Consider the following 20,858-nt stretch of genomic DNA (forward strand, 5'->3'; position numbering starts at 1 on the left):
GGTGGATAGTAATAGGTCATTGGACTGGTAACAGGAATGAGGAGGTTTTTAGAGTGCTGGTAAGGTTCCATTTCTCGATCTAGGATGCCTGTTACATGAACATGTTCATTTTTTGAAATTTTTTTGAGCAAAACACTTATGACTTGTATACATTTCTATATACATGTTTTACTTCAAAAGAAACTTAAGATAAAATGTAGGAATTATTTTTCCTTGGTGTTTCTGTTTACATTCAAATGTTTCAAATAATACCACAATAAACATATAATATGCTAATCACAGAAAAGTTTAATGTATAACTGAAAACGACTAGGATTTCTAGAAACCCCAAGGATTATCTCAGTGTAACTGTGAGCATTTGGGCAGGTTCTGTGTCTTTCTCTTCAAGGTATTTCTCCTCTCGTGTTGGAACTGTGTCCCAGTTCAGAGAGGTAATAGCCATTGCTGATCGCTTCATGGACCTTACAAAAACAGCATCTTCTGGGTCATCAAACATAGTTCTGAAAAAATGGCAATTATGTCAGGAAAAAAAATCAGTTAGACCAATGTTTAAGTGAATCAGTGCCATATTTTTCGTTTATCTGTAGTGTAGTACCACTGACAAATAACTTTTGGGCCCTACTGACAAATGACTTTCAGGACAAGTAACACCATTTTTATTGTATATATTGTTTATTTTAAAAGCAGAGTGAACATATTTGGGATCAGCTATAATAGGTCTCACATATTCAAGCATTCATATTTCAAATCAGTGGTTAAATGAAATGATTAAAATATTTATATAGATATCATATGCATATTAGTATCTTATGTACATTTTATTGAAAAGTTATTATAACTTAATTATAATTATTATTAATAATAGTTAATTATTATATAACTACATTATACTATATTTTGTAAAAGTGCTTGGAGATACTGTTTTTCAAGACTGAATCCAGGGCTTCCCTGGTGGCGCAGTGGTTGAGAATCTGCCTGCTAATGCAGGGGACACGGGTTCGAGCCCTGGTCTGGGAGGATTCCACATTCCGCGGAGCAACTAGGCCCGTGAGCCACAACTACTCAGCCTGTGCGTCTGGAGCCTGTGCTCCGCAACGAGAGGGCCACGATAGCGAGAGGCCTGCGCACCGTGATGAAGAGTGGCCCCCGCTTGCCACAACTAGAGAAAGCCCTCGCACAGAAACTAAGAACCAACACAGCAAAAATTAATTAATTAATTAATAAACTCCTACCCCCAACGTCTTCTTTAAAAAAAAAAAAAAAAAAATTCCTAAGTGCAATATTAAAACAGAATGATGATTTTAAAATTCATCAATATTCATAAATTTAATGTTTTTCATAGTTTTATGAACTATTTCTATTGAAAATATAAATTCCAGTGAATATAAAATGTTAATAATTGCTCTCACTGAACATATTTAGGGGAACAGTAAATAAAGAAGTAAAGACCTTCATTTATAATATCAGGTAATTCTTAAGTTTTTTTTTTTATGCTTACTTTCAAGATTTTGTCTTTTTCTTTTTTAACTTTTTTGTCTAACTTCTCCCTCCACCTCACCCCACATCTTCATTTATTTTAGGTTATAATAAAAATATTAAAATATCTAAATACGTCAAATATGAATACATAGTTTGAACTCATATATCATAGGAAGACAGTAATTTTTCTGATCTATTGAAGAGTTAGTCATTTTTTTAACCCATTAAAATCCATTTTGGGAAATGGGAATAATCTAGGGAATCAACACGATTATGAAATAATCTGATAAGAAAAGGTAAAGTTTAAAAATCACTTACTTGTCTACATTATTCGCAAATGCAAAGTCTAAAAGAAAAATTCTAAATTAGTATTTTTTAAATGTTTATTCAACATTTTAAAACAATGAAATAATGCTATAAAGGAAAAAGTCTAGAACATAGCTCTCTGGTTTTTGAGCAATCATTTAGATAATAGTTCAATCGGTCAAAATTGCCATGATACCTAACCTCAAACTCAAATTTTCTTTCAGATATAGTGCCTTAGGTGTGTCTAAGGTTTTGAGGCAAATTCTTTAATACAATACACGTCTCAAAACTCTGAGAACAAAATGCGCAATCAATTTAGTTACCAGCAGAATCCAAGTGGAAATTTTTATAATTAAGATACTCAGTCTCATGTGCGGAAACGGATCATTTTTCTTTTTTCAGATAGGCACATGCATCTGTAAATGGACTAATAGACCCAATGAGGAAAAAATATTTAGGACAGTTTAAACCTCTTGGATTCTTGGCATTAACTTCAAAGACACAAAATGAACAAATCCTAGATCACAAGAATCTACATCTTACCTAGCTTTGGAGCGCAAAGGCTAGTCCTCAAAGCTTGGATTTCTTATGGTATCTTCTAGAGACTGTCATTACTTTGTTTATTCCTCTCCAGAAGGCCCAATGCCAGGATAATGATGGAATGTACCAGCACCTGTTGGGCCAGCAAAGCCCACAGTCTGAGCTCTTGCCAACTCACAGGCAGCAGGGAGCACACAGCCTCTGCCTTAGGAGAGGGGTTCACGGCATCGTTCCCTTCACAAGTGGCTAACCCAAGTCTCCCATGTCTTTTTTCATCACCCCAGATTCTTTCTAATTTTTAATTACAAAAAGCTCACATTTTACTTTTGATGAATATAAACAAGAAAATAGTAAAAAGTGAAATCTCCCTTTGACCTGTCCAATTCCTTATATCAGAATTATCACCGTTATGAGTTTTGTATGTATGCTTCCAGCCCCCATGTGCATATGCACGTGCAGTCACGCACATATATATACACAAAGATTTGTCTGCTGACAAAATTCTAATTTTGTCATTAATCTGCATTATATTACTCCACAACATATTTTTTGTACTCAAAATATACCATGGAATGATTCTAAATCCAATTGTTCATATTGTATGGATGTGCCATAAGCTAACATTCTATGAGTGACCATTTAGATTTTCTGTTTTTTCTATTACAAAAAGTTTCAATTAGCACTTTATACATATATTTTTGTTCATGTGTGCAAATACTTCTGTAGGAGAGAGATTTCAAATTTAATTGCTGTGTTGAATGCATTGCACATTTTATATATGGGTGGATCCTGTCATACTGCCATATGACCTTCCAAGAAAGTTGAACCAGTTTACCCTGGTTCAACTTTCTTGGAAGAGTATGAGTTGTGCTCTTTTCTCCCCTCAACTTCACCAACCTTTTCAGTGTTTGTCTACCTACAGGATGAAAATGGTATCTCATTGTTTTAATTTGCACTTACTTGCTCACTAGTGAGGCTGATTGTTAGACATCACATTTTTTTTCCTTCTATAAATGTCCGTATCTTTTGTGACTAGTTTTCAAATTGATTTATAGGAGTCCTTCGAGATAATGGGCATTAACTTTTGCCTATTGTATGTATTGCAAATATTTCTTCCAATTGTGTCTTTTAATTTTGTTCCTGGAATTTGAAGAAACTTTAAGTTGTCCTTGTTTCTCAATCTATTTGGAATACAATTGATTTCTTTCTCATTTTAGGGTTAAGAATAATAAAATAAAAATGTGTTACAATTGCTTTATAAACATTTTCAAGAATAGTTTATTTCCAATAAAAGAATTTAGAGTCCTAAATGTGCATGTCACAGTAAGAACAAATATAACAACTATAAATACTATAAGGCACAAGTTTTAAAAACTTACATAGTGAGTTTTATTAATTTTATTATAAATGTTTGGTTTGTAGAAAATTAGGAGATTGATTAGGGTCATGCTGCCAATTTTGGGGAGGCTTATAGTCAGCCTTTCTATGAATTAAGAATGTGAATTAAGAAGAAAAAATTTCAAACGCAATGAAATACTCTCCCTATCCTTTCTTCCCTAATTTTGTTTTTAGAGGTTTGATATGAAAGAAATGTAAAGCACTAAAGGTAGCAATCAGCTATCCTCCTCACACCTGAAAAACTCCCTAGCCCTGAAAAACAGATGGGAGTTACCATATATTGCTTGTTGCTGGGTGTATTAGCTATTTTTAAGAGTGGAGATTTTCTATCCCGAGATTCCTTTCCTACCACAGCATGGCTTACCCCCACTAATCCAGTAAACATTCAGTTTGAGCATTAGCTTTTACATGAACTAAAAGAAAAAACAAGGAAGTGGCTGACCAATAGAACAGTCCAACTTATCATGCAGCTGATATGTGTAAAATCAGGTGTTGCAATGGTTTGCACATTAAGCATCCTAACAGCCAAAGGAAGATATTACCCCCATTTAAAAAAACAGAAGGGTGAAGCAAATTCATGTCCAAAATAAAAATTGTAATTACTAGCAGAGCTGGTGTTCAAATCCAGGAGAATCTGATCCTAAACCTTGTGTTCTTGCCTCTACACTGGTTGTTCTCTGGTGGGAGTACGCATCAGAATCACCTGAGAGGCTTGTTAAAACATAGCCTCCTGGGTCCACCCTGAGTTTCTAATTCAGTAGATGTTGTTTGGGGCAAGAATGTGCATCTGTAGAAAATTATGAAGTGATGCTGCTGCTGCTGATTTGGGGACCACACTTCTACAACCACTGCTCTACACTATAGCCTTCTGCATCCAGAACGTGTCCTCCAGACATTACTTCTATTCTATGGGATATATAGGGGATAAAGGTACACGTTGAATTATACTTTGTGGAAACAATCATACAAATTGAGGCCTGGTCCCTACAAAAAGTCATGGAAAAAATTTAAGACTATTTTAAATTAAAAGAGTAATCTGGGGCTTCCCTGGTGGTGCAGTGGTTGGGAGTCCGCCTGCCGATGCAGGGGATGCGGGTTCGTGCCCCGGTCTGGGAAGATCCCACATGCCGTGGAGCGGCTGGGCCCGTGAGCCATGGCCGCCGAGCCTGCGCGTCCGGAGCCTGTGCTCCGTAACGGGAGAGGCCACAGCAGTGGAAGGCCCAAGTAACGCCAAAAAAAAAAAAAAAAAAAAAAGAGTAATCTGCCACAACAACCAAATGTAATTGTGAACCCTGACTGGATTCTTGTTTGAAAAAGCAGCTGAGAGGCCTTCAAGATGGTGGAAGAGTAAGACGTGGAGATCACCTTCCTCCCCACAAATACATCAGAAATACATCTACATGTGGAACAACGCCTACAGAACACCTACACTGAACGCTGGCAGAAGACCTCAGACCTCCCAAAAGGCAAGAAACTCCCCACGTCCCCACGTACCTGGGTAGGGTAAAAGAAAAAAAGAATAAACAGAGACAAAAGAATAGGGACGGGACCTGCACGAGTGGGAGGGAGCTGTGAAAGAGGAAAGGCGTCCACACACTAGGAAGCCCCTTCGCGGGCGGAGACTGCGGGTGGCAGCGGGGAAGCTTCGGAGCCACAGAGGAGAGCGCAGCAACAGGGGTGCGGAGGGCAAAGCGGAGAGATTCCGGCACAGAGAATCGGGGCAATCAGCACTCACCAGCCCGAGACGCTTGTCTGCTCACCTGCCGGGACGGGCGGGGCTGGGAGCTGAGGCTCGGGCTTTGGTCGGAGCACAGGGAGAGGACTGGGGTTGGCGGCGTGAACACAGCCTGAAGGGGGCTAGTGCGCCACAGCTAGCCAGGAGAGAGTCCGGGAAAAAGTCTGGAGCTGCCGAAGAGGCAAGAGACTTTTTCTTGCCTCCTTGTTTCCTGGTTCGCGAGGGGAGGGGATTCAGAGCGCCGCTTAAAGGAGCTCCAGAGACGGGCGTGAGCCGTGACTATCAGCCCGGACACCAGAGACGGGCATGAGACACTAAGGCTGCTCCTGCAGCCACTAAGAAGCCTGTGTGCGAGCGCAGGTCACTCTCCACACCGCCCCTCCCGGGAGCCTGTGCAACCCGCCACTGCCAGGGTCCCATGATCCAGGAACAACTTCCCCGGGAGAACGCACGGCGCGCCTCAGGCTGGTGCAACGTCACGCCGGCCTCTGCCGCCGCAGGCTCGCCCCGCCTCCCTACCCCTCCTCCCCGGCCTGAGTGAGCCAGAGCCCCGGAAGCAGCTGCTCCTTTAACCCCGTCCTGTCTGAGGAGGGAAGAGAAGCCCTCAGGCGACCTACACGCAGAGGCGGGGCCATATCGAAAGCGGAACCCCAGGTGCTGTGCGAACAAAGAAGAGAAAGGGAAATCTCTCCCAGCAGCCTCAGAAGCAGAGGATTAAATCTCCACAATCAACTTCATGTACCCTGCATCTGTGGAATACCTGAATAGACAACGAATCATCCCAAAATTGAGGTGGTGGACTTAGGGAGCAACACTATATATATTATTTTCTTTCTCTCTTTTTGTGAGTGTGTATGTGTATGCTTCTGTGTGTGATTTTGTCTGTATAGCTTTGCATTTACCATTTGTCCTAGGGTTCTGTCTGTCCGTTTGGGGATTTTGTTTTTTTAAGTATAATTTTTAGCACTTGTTATCATTGGGGGTTTGTTTTTTGGTATGGTTGCTCTCTTCTTTCTTTCTTTTTCTTCTTTTTTTATTACTTTTTAATTTTTTTATTTTTAATAATTATTTTTTATTTTAATAACTATTTTATTATTACTTTTTTTCTCCTTTTTTTTCCTCCCTTTCCTTCTGAGCCATATGGCTGACAGGGTCTCGGTGCTCCAGTTGGGTGTCAGGCCTATGCCTCTGAGGTGGGAGAGCTGAGTTCAGGACATTGGTCCACCAGAGACCTCCCAGCTCCATGAATATCAAATGGCAAAAGCTCTCCCAGAGATCTTCATCTCAACACTAAGACCCAGCTCCACTCAACAACCAGCAAGCTACAGTGCTGGACACCCTATGCCAAACAACCAGCAAGAAAGGAACACAACCCCACCCATTAGCAAAGAGGCAGCTTAAAATCATAATAAGGTCACAGACACACCAAAACACACCACTGGATGTGGTCCTGCCCACCAGAAAGACAAGACCCAGCCTCATCCACCAGAACACAGGCACTAGTTCCCTCCACCAGGAAGCCTACACAACCCACTGAACCAACCTTAGCAACTGGGGGCAGACACCAAAAACAACAGGAATTATGAACCTGCAACCTGCGAAAAGAAGACCCCAAACACAGTAAGTTAAGCAAAATGAGAAGACAGAGAAACACATAGCAGATGAATGAGCAAGGTAAAAACCCACCAGACCAAAAGAATGAACAGGAAATAGGCAGTCTACCTGAAAAACAATTCAGAGTAATGATAGTAAAGATGATCCAAAATCTTGGAAACAGAATGGAGAAAACACAAGAAACGTTTAACAAGGACCTAGAAGAACTAAAGAGCAAATAAACAATGATGAACAACAATAAATGAAATTTAAAATTCTCTGGAAGGAATCAATAGCAGAATAACTGAGGCAGAAGAACGGATAAGTGACCTGGAAAATAAAATAGTGGAAATAACTACTGCAGAGCAGGATAAAGAATAAAGAATGAAAAGAATTGAGGACAGTCTCAGGGACCTCTGGGACAAAATTAAATGTACCAACATTCAAACTATAGGGGTCCGAGAAGAAGAAGAGAAAAAGAAAGGGACTGAGAAAATATTTGAAGAGATTATAGTTGGAAACTTCCCTAATATGGGAAAGGAAATAGTTAATTAAGTCCAGGAAGTGCAGAGAGTCCCATACAGGATAAATCCAAGGAGAAACACACCAAGACACATATTAATCAAACTATCAAAAATTAAATACCAAGAAAAATTTATTAAAAACAGCAAGGGAAAAACAACAAATAACATACAAGGGAATCCCCATAAGGTTAACAGCTGATCTTTCATCAAACACTCCACAAGCCAGAAGGGAGTGGCAGGACATATTTAAAGTGATGAAAGGGAAAAACCTACAACCAAGATTACTCTACCCAGCAAGCATCTCATTCAGATTTGACACAGAAATGAAAACCTTTACAGACAAGCAAAAGCTAAGAGAACTCAGTACCAGCAAAACAGCTTTACAACAAATTCTTAAGGAACTTCTCTAGGCAGGAAACACAAGAGAAGGAAAAGACCTACAATAACAAACCAAAACAATTAAGAAAATGGTAATACGAACATACATATCAATAAGAACCTTGAATGTAAATGGATTAAATGCTCAAACCAAAAGACATAGACTGGCTAAATGGATAAAAAACAAGACCCATATACATGCTGTCTACAAGAGACACACTTCTGAGTTAGGGACACACACAGACTGAAAGTGAGGGGATGGAAAAAGATAATCCATGCAAATAGAAATCAAAAGAAAGCTGGAGTAGCAATTCTCATATCAGACAAAATAGACTGTATAATAAAGACTATTACAAGAAACAAAGAAGGACACTACATAATGATCAAGGGATCAATCCAAGAAGAAGATACAACAATTGTAAATATTTAGGCACCCAACATAGAAGCACCTCAGTACATAAGGCAAATGGTAACAGCCATAAAAGGGGAAATTGACAGTAACAGAACAATCATAGCAGGGGACTTTAACACCCCACTTTCACCAATGGACAGATCATCCAAAATGAAAATAAATAAGGAAACACAGCTTTTTTTTTTTTTTTTTTTTTTTTTTTTTTTCACAAATTTAATCAGTTATATGTATACATATATTCCCATATCCCCTCCCTTTTGCGTCTCCCTCCCACCCTCCCTATCCCACCCCTCCAGGCGGTCACAAAGCACCGAGCTGATCTCCCTGTGCTATGCGGCTGCTTCCCACTAGCTATCTACCTTACGTTTGGTAGTGTATATATGTCCATGCCGCTCTTTCACTTTGTCACAGCTTACCCTTCCCCCTCCCCATATCCTCAAGTCCATTCTCTAGTAGGTCTGTGTCTTTATTCCTGTCTTACCCCTATGTTCTTCATGACCTTTTTTTTTCTTAAATTCCATATATATGTGTCAGCATACAGTATTTGTCTTTCTCTTTCTGACTTACTTCACTCTGTATGACAGACTCTAGGTCCATCCACCTCATTACAAATAGTTCAATTTCATTTCTTTTTATGGCTGAGTAATATTCCATTGTATGTATGTGCCACATCTTCTTTACCCATTCATCCAATGATGGACACTTAGGTTGTTTCCATCTCCGGGCTATTGTAAATAGGGCTGCTATGAACATTTTGGTACATGTCTCTTTTTGAATTATGGTTTTCTCAGGGTATATGCCCAGTAGTGGGATTGCAGGGTCATATGGTAGTTCTATTTGTAGTTTTTTAAGGAACCTCCATACCGTTCTCCATAGTGGCTGTACCAATTCACATTCCCACCAGCAGTGCAAGAGTGTTCCCTTTTTTCCACACCCTCTCCAGCATTTATTGTTTCTAGATTTTTTGATGATGGCCATTCTGACTGGTGTGAGATGATATCTCATTGTAGTTTTGATTTGCATTTCTCTAATTAGTAAAGATGTTGAGCATCCTTTCATGTGTTTGTTGGCAGTCTGTATATCTTCTGTGGAGAAATGTCTATTTAGGTCTTCTGCCCATTTTTGGATTGGGTTGTTTGTTTTTTTGTTATTGAGCTGCATGAGCTGCTTATAAATTTTGGAGATTAATCCTTTGTCAGTTGCTTCATTTGCAAATATTTTCTCCCATTCTGAGGGTTGTCTTTTGGTCTTGTTTATGGTTTCCTTTGCTGTGCAAAAGCTTTTAAGTTTCATTAGGTCCCATGTGTTTATTTTTGTCTTTATTTCCATTTCTCTAGGAGGTGGGTCAAAAAGGATCTTGCTGTGATTTATGTCATAAAGTGTTCTGCCTATGTTGTCCTCTAAGAGTTTGATAGTGTCTGGCCTTACATTTAGGTCTTTAATCCATTTTGAGCTTATTTTTGTGTATGGTGTTAGGGAGTGATCGAATCTCATACTTTTACATGTCCCTGTCCAGTTTTCCCAACACCACTTATTGAAGAGACTGTCCTTTCTCCACTGTACATTCCTGCCTCCTTTATCAAAGATAAGGTGACCATATGTCCGTGGGTTTATCTCTGGGCTTTCTATCCTGTTCCATTGATCTATCTTTCTGTTTCTGTGCCAGTACCATACTGTCTTGATTACTGCAGCTTTGTAGTATAGTCTGAAGTCAGGGAGCCTGATTCCTCCAGCTCCATTTTTCGTTCTCAAGATTGCTTTGGCTATTCGGGGTCTTTTGTGTTTCCATACAAATTGTGAAATTTTTTGTTCTAGTTCTGTGAAAAATGCCAGTGGTATTTTGATAGGGATTGCATTGAATCTGTAGATTGCTTTGGGTAGTAGAGTCATTTTCACAATGTTGATTCTTCCAATCCAAGAACATGGTACATCTCTCCATCTATTTGTATCATCTTTAATTTCTTTCATCAGTGTCTTATAATTTTCTGCATACAGGTCTTTTGTCTCCTTAGGTAGGTTTATTCCTAGATATTTTATTCTTTTTGTTGCAATGGTAAATGGGAGTGTTTCCTTGATTTCACTTTCAGATTTTTCATCATTAGTATATAGGAATGCCAGAGATTTCTGTGCATTAATTTTGTATCCTGCAACTTTACCAAATTCATTGATTAGCTCTAGTAGTTTTCTGGTAGCATCTTTAGGATTCTCTATGTATAGTATCATGTCATCTGCAAACAGTGACAGCTTTACTTCTTCTTTTCCAATTTGGATTCCTTTTATTTGCTTTTCTTCTCTGATTGCTGTGGCTAAAACTTCCAAAACTATGTTGAATAAGAGTGGTGAGAGTGGGCAACCTTGTCTTGTTCCTGATCTTAGTGGAAATGGTTTCAGTTTTTCACCATTGAGGACGATGCTGGCTGTGGGTTTGTCATATATGGCCTTTATTATGTTGAGGAAAGTTCCCTCTATGCCTACTTTCTGCAGGGTTTTTATCATGAATGGGTGTTGAATTTTGTCGAAAGCTTTCTCTGCATCTATTGAGATGATCATATGGTTTTTCTCCTTCAATTTGTTAATATGGTGTATCACGTTGATTGATTTGCGTATATTGAAGAATCCTTGCATTCCTGGGATAAACCCCACTTGATCATGGTGTATGATCCTTTTAATGTGCTGTTGGATTCTGTTTGCTAGTATTTTGTTGAGGATTTTTGCATCTATGTTCATCAGTGATATTGGCCTGTAGTTTTCTTTCTTTGTGACATCCTTGTCTGGTTTTGGTATCAAGGTGATGGTGGCCTCGTAGAATGAGTTTGGGAGTGTTCCTCCCTCTGCTATATTTTGGAAGAGTTTGAGAAGGATAGGCGTTAGCTCTTCTCTAAATGCTTGATAGAATTCGCCTGTGAAGCCATCTGGTCCTGGGCTTTTGTTTGTTGGAAGATTTTTTATCACAGTTTCAATTTCAGTGCTTGTGATTGGTCTGTTCATATGTTCTATTTCTTCCTGATTCAGTCTTGGCAGGTTGTGCATTTCTAAGAATTTGTCCATTTCTTCCAGGTTGTCCATTTTATTGGCATAGAGTTGCTTATAGTAATCTCTCACGATCTTTTGTATTTCTGCAGTGTCAGTTGTTACTTCTCCTTTTTCATTTCTAATTCTATTAATTTGAGTCTTCTCCCTTTTTTTCTTGATGAGTCTGGCTAATGGTTTATCAATTTTGTTTATCTTCTCAAAGAACCAGCTTTTAGTTTTATTGATCTTTGCTATTGTTTCCTTCATTTCTTTTTCATTTATTTCTGATCTGATTTTTATGATTTCTTTCCTTCTGCTAACTTTGGGATGTTTTTGTTCTTCTTTCTCTAATTGCTTTAGGTGCAAGGTTAGGTTGTTTAGTCGAGATATTTCCTGTTTCTTAAGGTGGGATTGTATTGCTATAAACTTCCCTCTTAGAACTGCTTTTGCTGCATCCCATAGGTTTTGGGTCGTCGTGTCTCCATTGTCATTTGTTTCTAGGTATTTTTTTATTTCCTCTTTGATTTCTTCAGTGATCACTTCGTTATTAAGTAATGTATTGTTTAGCCTCCATGTGTTTGTATTTTTTATAGCTCTTTTCCTGTAATTGATATCTAATCTCATAGCATTGTGGTCGGAAAAGATACTTGATACAATTTCAATTTTCTTAAATTTACCAAGGCTTGATTTGTGACCCAAGATATGATCTATCCTGGAGAATGTTCCATGAGCACTTGAGAAAAATGTGTATTCTGTTGTTTTTGGATGGAATGTCCTATAAATATCAATTAAGTCCATCTTGTTTAATGTATCATTTAAAGCTTGTGTTTCCTTATTTATTTTCATTTTGGATGATCTGTCCATTGGTGAAAGTGGGGTGTTAAAGTCCCCTACTATGATTGTGTTACTGTCGATTTCTCCTTTTATGGCTGTTAGTGTTTGCCTTATGTATTGAGGTGCTCCTATGTTGGGTGCATAAATATTTACAATTGTTATATCTTCTTCTTGGATCGATCCCTTGATCATTATGTAGTGTCCTTCTTTGTCTCTTCTAGTAGTCTTTATTTTAAAGTCTATTTTGTCTGATATGAGAATTGCTACTCCAGCTTTCTTTTGGTTTCCATTTGCATGGAATATCTTTTTCCATCCCCTTACTTTCAGTCTGTATGTGTCTCTAGGTCTGAAGTGGGTCTCTTGTAGACAGCATATATATGGGTCTTGTTTTTGTATCCATTCAGCCAATCTGTGTCTTTTGGTGGGAGCGTTTAGTCCATTTACATTTAAGGTAATTATCGATATGTATGTTCCTATTCCCATTTTCTTAATTGTTTTGGGTTCGTTATTGTAGGTCTTTTCCTTCTGTTGTGTTTCTTGCCTAGAGAAGTTCCTTTAGCATTTGTTGTAAAGCTGGTTTGGTGGTGCTGAACTCTCTCAGCTTTTGCTTGTCTGTAAACGTTTTAATTTCTCCATCAAATCTGAATGAGATCCTTGCTGGGTAGAGTAATCTTGGTTGTAGGTTTCTCTCCTTCATCACTTTAATTATGTCCTGCCACTCCCTTCTGGCTTGTAGAGTTTCTGCTGAGAGATCAGCTGTTATCCTGATGGGGATTCCCTTGTGTGTTATTTGTTGTTTTTGCCTTGCTGCTTTTAATATGATTTCTTTGTGTTTAATTTTTGACAGTTTGATTAATATGTGTCTTGGCGTATTTCTTCTTGGATTTATTCTGTATGGGACTCTCTGTGCCTCCTGGACTTGATTAACTATTTCCTTTCCCATATTAGGGAAGTTTTCAACTATAATCTCTTCAAATATTTTCTCAGTCCCTTTCTTTTTCTCTTCTTCTTCTGGAACCCCTATAATTCGAATGTTGGTGCGTTTAATGTTGTCCCAGAGGTCTCTGATATTGTCCTCTGTTCTTTTCATTCTTTTCTCTTTATTTTGCTCTGCATTAGTTATTTCCACTATTTTATCTTCCACCTCACTTATCCGTTCTTCTGCCTCAGTTATTCTGCTATTGATCCCATCTAGAGTATTTTTCATTTCATTTATTGTGTTTTTAATCGATGCTTGATTCATCTTTAGTTCTACTAGGTCCTTGTTAACTGTTTCTTGCATTTTGTCTATTCTATTTCCAAGATTTTGGATCATCTTTACTATCATTATTCTGAATTCTTTTTCAGATAGACTGCCTATTACCTCTTCATTTGTTAGGTCTGGTGGGTTTTTATCTTGCTCCTTCTCCTGCTGTGTGTTTTTCTGTCTTCTCATTTTGCTTATGTTACTGTGTTTGGGGTCTCCTTTTTGCCGGCTGCAGGTTCGTAGTTCCTGTTGTTTTTGGTGTCTGTCCCCAGTGGCTAAGGTTGGTTTAGTGGGTTGTGTAGGTTTCCTGGTCGAGGGGACTAGTGCCTGTGTTCTGGTGGATGAGGCTGGATCTTGTCTTTCTGGTGGGCAGGTCCACGTCTGGTGGTGTGTTTTGGGGTGTCTGCAGACTTTTTATGATTTTAGGCCACCTCTCTGCTAATGGGTGGCGTTGTGTTCCTGTCTTGCTAGTTGTTTGGCATAGGGTGTCCAGCACTGTAGCTTGCTGGTCGTTGAGTGAAGCTGGGTGCTGGTGTTGAGATGGAGATCTCTGGAAGATTTTCGCCGTTTGATATTATGTGGAGCTGGGAGGTCTCTTGTGGACCAGTGTCCTGAAGTTGGCTCTCCCACCTCAGAGGCACAGTACTGACTCCTGGCTCCTCAATTTGGGATGATTTGTTGTCTATTCATGTATTCCACAGATGCAGGGTACATCAAGTTGATTGTGGAGCTTTAATCCGCTGCTTCTGAGGCTGCTGGGAGAGGTTTCCCTTTCTCTTCTTTGTTCTCACAGCTCCCGGGTCTCAGCTTTGGATTTGGCCCCGCCTCTGCGTGTAGGTCGCCGGAGGGCGTCTGTTCTTCACTCAGACAGGAAAGGGTTAAAGGAGCAGCCTCTTCGGGAACTCTGGCTCACTCAGGCCGGGCGGGAGGGAGGGGCACGGAGTGCGGGGCGAGCCTGCAGCGGCAGAGGTCGGCGTGACGTTGCACCAGCCCGAGGCGCGCCGTGCGTTCTCCCAGGGAAGCCGCCCCTGGATCCCGGGACCCCGGCAGTGGCGGGCTGCTCAGGCTCCCGGAAGGGCGGTGTGGACAGTGACCTGCGCTCGCACACGGGCTTCTTGGCGGCGGCAGCAGCAGCCCCAGCGTCCCACGCCCGTCACTGGGCTCCGCGCTTTCAGTCGCGACTCGCGCCCGTCTGTGGAGCCCCTTTAAGCAGCGCTCTTAATCCCCTCTCCTCGCGCAGCAGGAAACCAAGAGGGAAGAACAAGTCTCTTGCCTCTTCGGCAGCTCCAGAGTTTTCCCGGACTCCCTCCCGGCTAGCTGTGGCACATTAGCCCCCTTCAGGCTGAGTTCTCGCCGCCAGCCCCAGTCCTCTCCCTGCGCTCTGACCGAAGCCCGAGCCTCAGCTTCCAGCGCCGCCCGCCCCGGCGGGCGAGCAGACAAGCCTCTCGGGCTGGTGAGTGCCGCTCGGCACCGATCCTCTGTGCGGGAATCTCTCCGCTTTGCCCTACCCAGGTATGTGGGGAGTTTCTTGCCTTTTGGGAGGTCTGGGGTCTTCTGCCAGCGTTCAGTAGGTGTTCTGTAGGAGTTGTTCCACGTGTAGCTGTATTTCTGGTGTATCCGTGAGGAGGAAGGTGATCTCCGCGTCTTACTCTTCCGCCATCTTACCCGGAAGTCTCGGAAACACAGCTTTAAATGATACACTAAACAAGATGGACTTAACTGATATTTATAGGACATTCCATTCATAAACAACAGAATACACTTTCTTCTCAAGTGCTCATGGAACATTCTCCAGGAGAGATCATGTCTTGGGTCACAAATCAAGCCTTGGTAAATTTAAGAAAATTGAAATCCTATCAAGTATCTTTTCCAACCACAATGTTATGAGATTAGATATCAATTACAGGAAAAAAATCTGTAAAAAATACAAACACATGGAGGCTAACAATACACTACTTAATAACCAAGAGATCACTGTAGAAATCAAAGAGGAAATCAAAAAATACCTAGGAACAAATGACAATGAAAACACAACAACCCAAAACCTATGGGTTGCAACAAAAGCAGTTCTAAGAGAGAAGACTATAGCAATACAATTCTACCTCAAGAAACAAACATCTCAAATAAACAACCTAACCTTACACCTAAAGCAATCAGAGAAAGAAGAACAAAAAAACCCCAAAGTTAGCAGAAAGAAAGAAATCATAAAGCTCAGATCAGAAATAAATGAAAAAGAAATGAAGGAAACAATAGCAAAGATCAATAAAACCAAAAGCTGGTTCCTTGAGAAGATAAACAAAATTGATAAACCATTAGCCAGTCTCATCAAAAAAAAAAAAAAGAGAAGACTCAAATCAATAGAATTAGAAATGGAAAAGGAGAAGTAACAACTGATACTGCAGATATACAAAGAATCATGAGAGATTACTACAAGCAACTTATGCCAATAAAATGGACAACCTGGAAGGAATGGATAAATTCTTAGAAAAGCACAACCTTCTGAGACTTAACCAGGAAGAAATAGAAAATATAAACAGACCAATCACAAGCACTGAAATTGAGACTGTGATAAAAAATCTTCCAGCAAACAAAAGCCCAGGACCAGATGGCTTCACAGGCGAATTCTATCAAACATTTAGAGAAGAGCTAACACCTATCCTTCTCAAACTCTTCCAAAATATAGCAGAGGGAGGAACAGTCCCAAACTCATTCTACGAGACCACCAGTACCACGATATCAAAACCAGACAAAGATGTCACAAAGAAAGAAAACTACAGACCAATATCACTGATGAGCATAGATGCAAAAATCCTCAACAAAATACTAGCAAACAGAATCCAACAGCACATTAAAAGGATCATACACCATGTTCAAGTGGGGTTTATCCTAGGAATGCAAGGATTCTTCAGTATATGCAAATCAATCAATGTGATACACCATATTAACAAACTGAAGGATAAAAACCATATGATCATCTCAATAGCTGCAGAAAAAGCTTTTGACAAAATTCAATACCCATTTATGATAAAAACCCTCCAGAAAGTAGGCACAGAGGGAACATAATAAAGGCCATATATGACAAACCCACAGCCAACATCGTTCTCAATGCTGAAAAGCTGAAATCATTTCCACTAATATCAGGAACAAGACAAGGTTGCCCACTCTCACTACTATTATTCAACATAGTTTTGGAAGTTTTCACCACAGCAATCAGAAAAGAAAAAGAAATAAAAGGAATACAAATTGGAAAAGAAGTAAAACTGTCACTGTTTTCAGATAACATGATACTATACATAGAGAATCCTAAAGATACTACCAGAAAACTACAAGAGCTAATCAATGAATTTGGTAAAGTAGCAGGATACGAAATTAATGCACAGAAATCTCTTGCATTCCTATACACCAATGATGAAAAATCTGAAAGAGAAATTAAGGAAACACTCCCATTTACCACTGCAACAAAAGGAATAAAATACCTAGGAATAAACCTGCCTAAGGAGACAAAAGACCTGTATGTAGAAAACTATAAGACACTGATGAAAGAAATTAAAGATGATACCAACAGATGGAGAGATATACAATGTTCTTGGATTGGAAGAATGAACATTATGAAAATGACTATACTACCCAAAGCAATCTACAGATTCAATGCAATCCCTATCAAATTACCAATGGCATTTTTCACAGAACTAGAACAAAAAACTTCACAATTTGTATGGAAACACAAAAGACCCTGAATAGCCAAAGCAATCTTGAGAAAGAAAAACAGAGCTGGAGGGATCTGGCTCCTTGACTTCAGACTATACTACAAAGTTATCAAGACAGTATGGTACTGGCACAAAAACAGAAATATTGATCAATGGAACAAGATACAAAGCCCAGAGATAAACCCACAAACATATGGTCACCTTGTGTTTGATAAAGGAGGCAAGAATATACAATGGAGAAAAGACAGCCTCTTCAATAAGTGGTGCTGGGAAAACTGGACAGCTACATGTAAAAGAATGAAATTAGAACACTCTCTAACACCATACACAAAAATAAATTCAAAATGGATTAAAGACCTAAATGTAAGGCCAGACACTCTAAAACTCTTAGAGGAAAGCATAGGCAGAACACTCTATAACATAAATCACAGCAAGATCCTTTTCAACCCACCTCCTAGAGAAATGGAAATAAAAACAAAAATAAACACATGGGACCTAATGAAGCTTAAAAGCTTTTTCACAGCAAAGGAAACCATAAACAAGGCAAAAAGACAACCCTCACAATGGGAGAAAATATTTGCAAGTGAAACAACTGACAAAGGATTAATCTCCAAATTTTATAAGCAGCTCATGCAGCTCAATATCAAAAAAACAAAAAACCCAATCCAAAAGTGGGCAGAAGACCTAAATAGACATTTCTCCAAAGAAGATATACAGATTGCCAACAAACACATGAAACAATGCTCAACATCATTAATCATTAGAGAAATGCAAATCAAAACTATAATGAGATTTCATCTCACACCAGTCAGAATGGCCATCATCAAAAAATCTACAAACAATAAATGCTGGAGAGGGTGTGGAAAAAGGGAACCCTCTTGCACTGTTGGTGGGAATGTAAATTGATACAGTCACTATGGAGAACAGGATGGAGGTTCCTTAAAAAACTAAAAATAGAACTACCATATGACCCAGCAATCCCACTACTGGGCATATACCCTGAGAAAACCATAATTCAAAAAGAGTCATGTACCAAAATGTTCATTGCAGCTCTATTTACAATAGCCAGGACATGGAAGCAACTGAAGTGTCCATCAACAGATGAATGGATAAAGAAGATGTGGCACATATATACAATGGAATATTACTCAGCCATAAAAGGAAACGAAATTGAGTTATTTGTAGTGAGGTGGATGGACCTAGAGCCTATCATACAGAGTGACGTAAGTCAGAAAGAGAAAAACAAATACCGTATGCTAACACATATATATGGAATCTAAGAAAGAAAAAAAAATAAGGTCATGAAGAACCTAGGGGCAAGATAGGAATAAAGACACAGACCTACTAGAGAACGGACTTGAGGATATGGGGAGGGGGAAGGGTAAGCTGTAAGAAGGTGAGAGAGTGGCATGGACATATATACACTACCAAACGTAAAATCGATAGCTAGTGGGAAGCAGCCACATAGCACAGGGAGATCAGCTCGGTGCTTTGTGACCACCTAGAGGGGTGGGATGGGCAGGATGGGAGGGAGGGAGATGCAGGAGGGAAGAGATATGGGAACATATGTATATGTATAACTGATTCACTTTGTTATAAAGCAGAAACTAACACACCATTGTAAAGCAATTATACTCCAATAAAGATGTTAAAAAAATAAATAAAATTTCTAGAATACAGGATCCTAAATGGGTCAAAAATCTAAATTCACTAGGGTATGTTACTAAACCTAATAGCAGGTTTAGCTGTTGTGACCAAATAAACATATTTCTTAAAAAAAAAAAAAGAATTGCAGAACAAAAGATAGATGTATTCTCGAACACTGAAAATATCATTGAACCTTAAACTAACCTTGGACACTGTATACTCTTTGTTGTGTGAGAAAAGTAAACCTCTTTTTACTTAAGTCACTGTAGTTGGATTTCTGTTACACACAAGAAATTAAATTCCAGCTAATGAAACATTACTGAAGATATTCAAGTTATACTTGCATATGATCACCATCTATGAGAGTACAACAAAATAATAGTGCTTATTTCTGAATGGAGGAATTGCAGATGATCTTTATTTCTTCTTTATATTTTTCTATATTATCAAAAACTTATAGCCTTAATTGGTGAAATTATCCAGTGTCAATGGTAATAATAGCAATTGTAGCTTAGTCATTGAGCCCTTTATGCTGTGCTAGATACTGGGGTAAGGACTTCAATGTATTATCTCGTTATCACATTACCTTATTTAATACACACAAATGAAGATGAAAGTTATATATTTAGGTAGGCTAATAAAATTGGAAAATATTTATTTCACTACATAACTGTTTAGCTTATTGTAAATTGAAGTTATTATTATTATAACTAAATTAACCAAAAGTTTGAGGAGTTTTCTTTCATTTTTTCATTTTTTCTAAATACCTGAAGGTACTTTCTGGGCTGATTTTTGCTTAAGTGGTGATCCTGGATTCCATGAGGCATCTACTTTTCTTCTGAATGCTATTAATTGAACAATATGAGACTTTTTATGGTTAAAAATCATGATCATTGATCTTCTTTCTTTTTCTGTAACTTCTGATAAATGCAAAAAGTAATGTTATATAACATTATAAATAGATATGCAGAGTGATTCAAAATAGAATTACTTTAAACAATGGATTTTTCCCATGTTGTATGTGAACATCCTGTCAAAATTAATTTGTAAAAAGGCTACTAAGTTATTTCCATAATCTTACAAGTGCTCAATATATGTCCCTCATGTCACAAGGCACAAATCAATCCTATCGCATCACATTCTAACACATCACCATGGATGACTGAAATTGCAGCTGTGCTACATCCCTTCTTTTCCTCATGGCTATGAGGAAGAAGAGGAATAAACATAAGGTTTTAATATATTCTCATTTAGAAGTTACTCAATTATAAGTTATTAAGAATGTTCAAATCTGTAGAAAGGTAAGTAGATAGATAATAAAGAACTTCTGGGTAAAACAGACCTCAAAAAATGTAAAATGTAATGCACTGAGGTTGATTTTTCTTTTTTGTGGCTTATATAAATCAGACATACTAGTTTATCTACAATGTCTAAAAATATATCACATAGAAGTTATTTTTATATATGTTTTAGTATATATATACATACATATTTACAGAATTTCAAAGAATATGACTTAGAACTTAAATAGGCCTATGAGACTTAGGCCAATTATCTCATTTTTGAAATAAAAAATTAAGGGTGCTGCGCGGAGGTCAGTGAATTGGCATTCAACACACTACTGTTAAAACTAGAATCAAAAGGAGACATTTCCTCATGCTCAGTTAGATGGCCTTTCCTATAAAGTGGTCAACAGACATGAATTCCTAAACTATAGCAAATTTCATACAGCAAAAATTTCAAAAATAAGTAATTGAAAAACTTTCATTTACAAAGACAATTATTTCCAAAAATCATCAGCAGTTTAAACCACTGAGTTATAAGACTGACTCTCAAATATTTCTCTGCAAGAAGAGGTGTTCTTACGATTTCCGTCAAGCAACTCTACTCCTGGAAGGTGGTAGATTGTGTATAAACGGTACAAGTTATGTTGGCATAAAGGGTTTTGGTAGAGAGCTGCAAAGAAAGAATCCAAATTAAGATGTCAAGTTTCAAAATCAGTTACATTTATCACTTGATAAAATATGAGAAATTGCAAGATTAATAT

General features: G+C 38.7%; 1 protein-coding gene across 1 annotated transcript in view; it reads right to left on the reverse strand.

Annotated features, from left to right (window-relative positions):
• Nucleotides 1–334: 334 nt before the first annotated feature.
• LRRC72 (leucine rich repeat containing 72) overlaps nucleotides 335–20,858 on the reverse strand; it is a gene marked incomplete at both ends in the record, with an annotated part of 48,404 nt that continues 27,880 nt past the window's right edge. Inside the window, 4 exon segments of the mRNA XM_079711819.1 lie at nucleotides 335–500; nucleotides 1,798–1,825; nucleotides 19,579–19,731; nucleotides 20,678–20,767. Coding sequence (XP_079567945.1) covers nucleotides 335–500; nucleotides 1,798–1,825; nucleotides 19,579–19,731; nucleotides 20,678–20,767 — 437 coding nt within the window.

Source organism: Hyperoodon ampullatus, assembly GCF_949752795.1.
Source record: "Hyperoodon ampullatus genome assembly, chromosome: 9".
Lineage (NCBI taxonomy): Eukaryota > Metazoa > Chordata > Mammalia > Artiodactyla > Ziphiidae > Hyperoodon > Hyperoodon ampullatus.